Source organism: Nicotiana sylvestris, chromosome 3 (assembly GCF_000393655.2).
Source record: "Nicotiana sylvestris chromosome 3, ASM39365v2, whole genome shotgun sequence".
Taxonomy (NCBI): domain Eukaryota; kingdom Viridiplantae; phylum Streptophyta; class Magnoliopsida; order Solanales; family Solanaceae; genus Nicotiana; species Nicotiana sylvestris.
This window is the reverse complement of record NC_091059.1, coordinates 157,209,159-157,211,265: the sequence shown is the minus strand read 5'-3', so window position 1 is coordinate 157,211,265 and position 2,107 is coordinate 157,209,159. Positions and strand designations below refer to the sequence as shown.

Here is a 2,107-nt window from a genome sequence, read left to right as displayed (position 1 = left end):
TCCAAAGCATGAATGTATTTATCTTAAGGAATCCATTAAATATATAGTATAAATTTCTTAATTTAAAATCTTGTAACTTGAACGAATTACATCTTGAACTGATTATAAACTTCACTCCGTTCCTATCCTCATCCTACTGTTCCTTTATTTGAACTTCCAATGCATTGACAATAACAATTCTCCTTCAAACCCACTGTTTGTAATAAATCAGAAAAGCAAAAGAGTGAAACAAGAAAAGCAGCTCAAAAGCATAGGCAAGTAGAGGATATAAAGAAGGCAGACATTAAGTAAAAGATGCCACTTTTTTCTCCATTAACTTTAAATAAATAAAGCTGACTGTCGCATTGCACGAAGTTATTTTAACAATGCTGCATATCAAGAAAAGTTTGTGCTAAGAGCTTATATTAGTCACATTCATTTGCAAAAGTCTCTCCGTTTCTGCACTTAGCTCTGTTATACAATAATGGATTCTCTTCAAATGAAGAAGATTCAAGCTATCAACAAGCAACGGCTTCTCAACAAACTCATGCTTTATTCATTCACTGCACTGAGTTGCAGTTTATTTCTCTCTAGTCCTCTATGGTATCCCATTCTTCGTACTTTTGTAAAAGTCCTTCTCTTCGACTCTCTACCCAAAGTTGGTGCACTATTTTTCAGTCCTAAGTGTATCTTCATAGTTGGTAACCTCATAGTTATAGTTCTTGTTGGAGAGTCTAAGATCTTCAAATCAAGATCCTCTTCTTTAGCCTCTAATGTAAATCTGAACTATGCAAAGGAGCAAGAAAAGGAAGAGAAGGATCAGAAAAACTTCATTTTTCTTGCTGGAGAGTCTAAGATTTTCAGGTCAAGTCATTATTCTTTACCCTTTAATGGAATAGAACTGAATCATGAAGTGCAAGAAGAGGAATTTTGCGGATATGGTGATAAAGAGGAGGACCAGAAAATTAGGGAAAATTGTACCAGAAAATGCGGAGATAATGAGAAAGATCAGGAAGAGAAATGCAAGGGTGATTATCAGGAGTTCAAATTCGGTGCAGAGCCTAATGAATTGAGTAAGAGAGCTGATGATTTTATTGCTAGGGTCAACAAGCAAATTAGGCTTGAAGCTGTAACAATAGTTTAGACCAAGCATATGTAATGCCTCAGACAGTTGCAATTTGCATAATTTGCTCACGAGTTTTAAGTATTTCTGTACACTGATAATGTGTTGTTGTTTATACCATCAAATTAAATTAACTCAAAATAATAAGCAATTACTGTAATAAGTACGTAGAAATGACACCAGTAGCCATTTTAGAGAGCTCATATTTAGAAATTAGTCGGTGTGTCCTGAATTTCAAGTTTCCAGTTTAATTTATCAGGACACAAAGTTCTGAAATTAAATTTATAGTTCAAATTTTCAGGATCAAGGGTGTGTTTGGTATAAAAGAAAATGTTTTCCGTGAAAAATGTTTTCCAAGAAAATGCTTTCTTGGAAAATTACTATTAGTAATCTTATTCATTTTCCGGTGTTTGTTACGCAAATAAAGGAAAATGACTTCTCAAGAATATTCATAAATAATTTAGATATAATAAACATGAAGCTATAAACTTTCAAACCAATAACCTTCCGAACCCACATTTTTCATAAACTTTTGAACCGCTAAACTTTTAAAATCGCGGAATTTCGAACTCATAAACTTCCAAACACATAAACCTCCGAACTTTGGAACTTGTAATATTTTGAACCTTTAAACCGATAAATAAAATAACTACAACTGAAAAATATATAAGAAAATATTTATTTTTGTGCGGGGGGTGGGTGGTGTAGGAAAACGAAAAAAAACAGAAATTTAAAATTACAAAAAAAAGTAATTTTATCGGGGGGAGGGGGCAGTTAGGGTGGGATGGGTGGTGCAGAAAAACGAAAAAACAGAAATTTAAAATTGCAAAAACAAAGGTAAAAAAAATATATTTTTTTGCGGGGGGATTGGGGTGGGGAAGGTGGAGGGGTAGTAGGGTGGGTAGTAACGAAAAAACTAAAATTTAAAAAGAAAAAAAATCTTTTTTGGAGATAGGGGGTGGGTTGGTGAGGGTGGGGAAGGTTGAGAAGGAGTTTTGGAAAATG

General features: G+C 33.8%; 1 protein-coding gene across 1 annotated transcript; it reads left to right on the top strand.

Moving 5' to 3' along the window:
* Positions 1–356: 356 nt before the first annotated feature.
* LOC104212680 (uncharacterized) lies at positions 357–1,243 on the top strand. Its single transcript, XM_009762025.2, has one exon. The coding sequence runs from the start codon at positions 464–466 to the stop codon at positions 1,121–1,123; it is 660 nt and encodes a 219-aa protein (XP_009760327.1). The 5' UTR covers positions 357–463; the 3' UTR covers positions 1,124–1,243.
* The last annotated feature ends 864 nt before the right edge of the window (positions 1,244–2,107 follow it).

Excerpts from the sequence above, each read along its gene's own strand:
- LOC104212680 (XM_009762025.2), top strand. The coding sequence starts at position 464 with ATGGATTCTCTTCAAATGAAGAAGATTCAAGCTATCAACAAGCAACGG.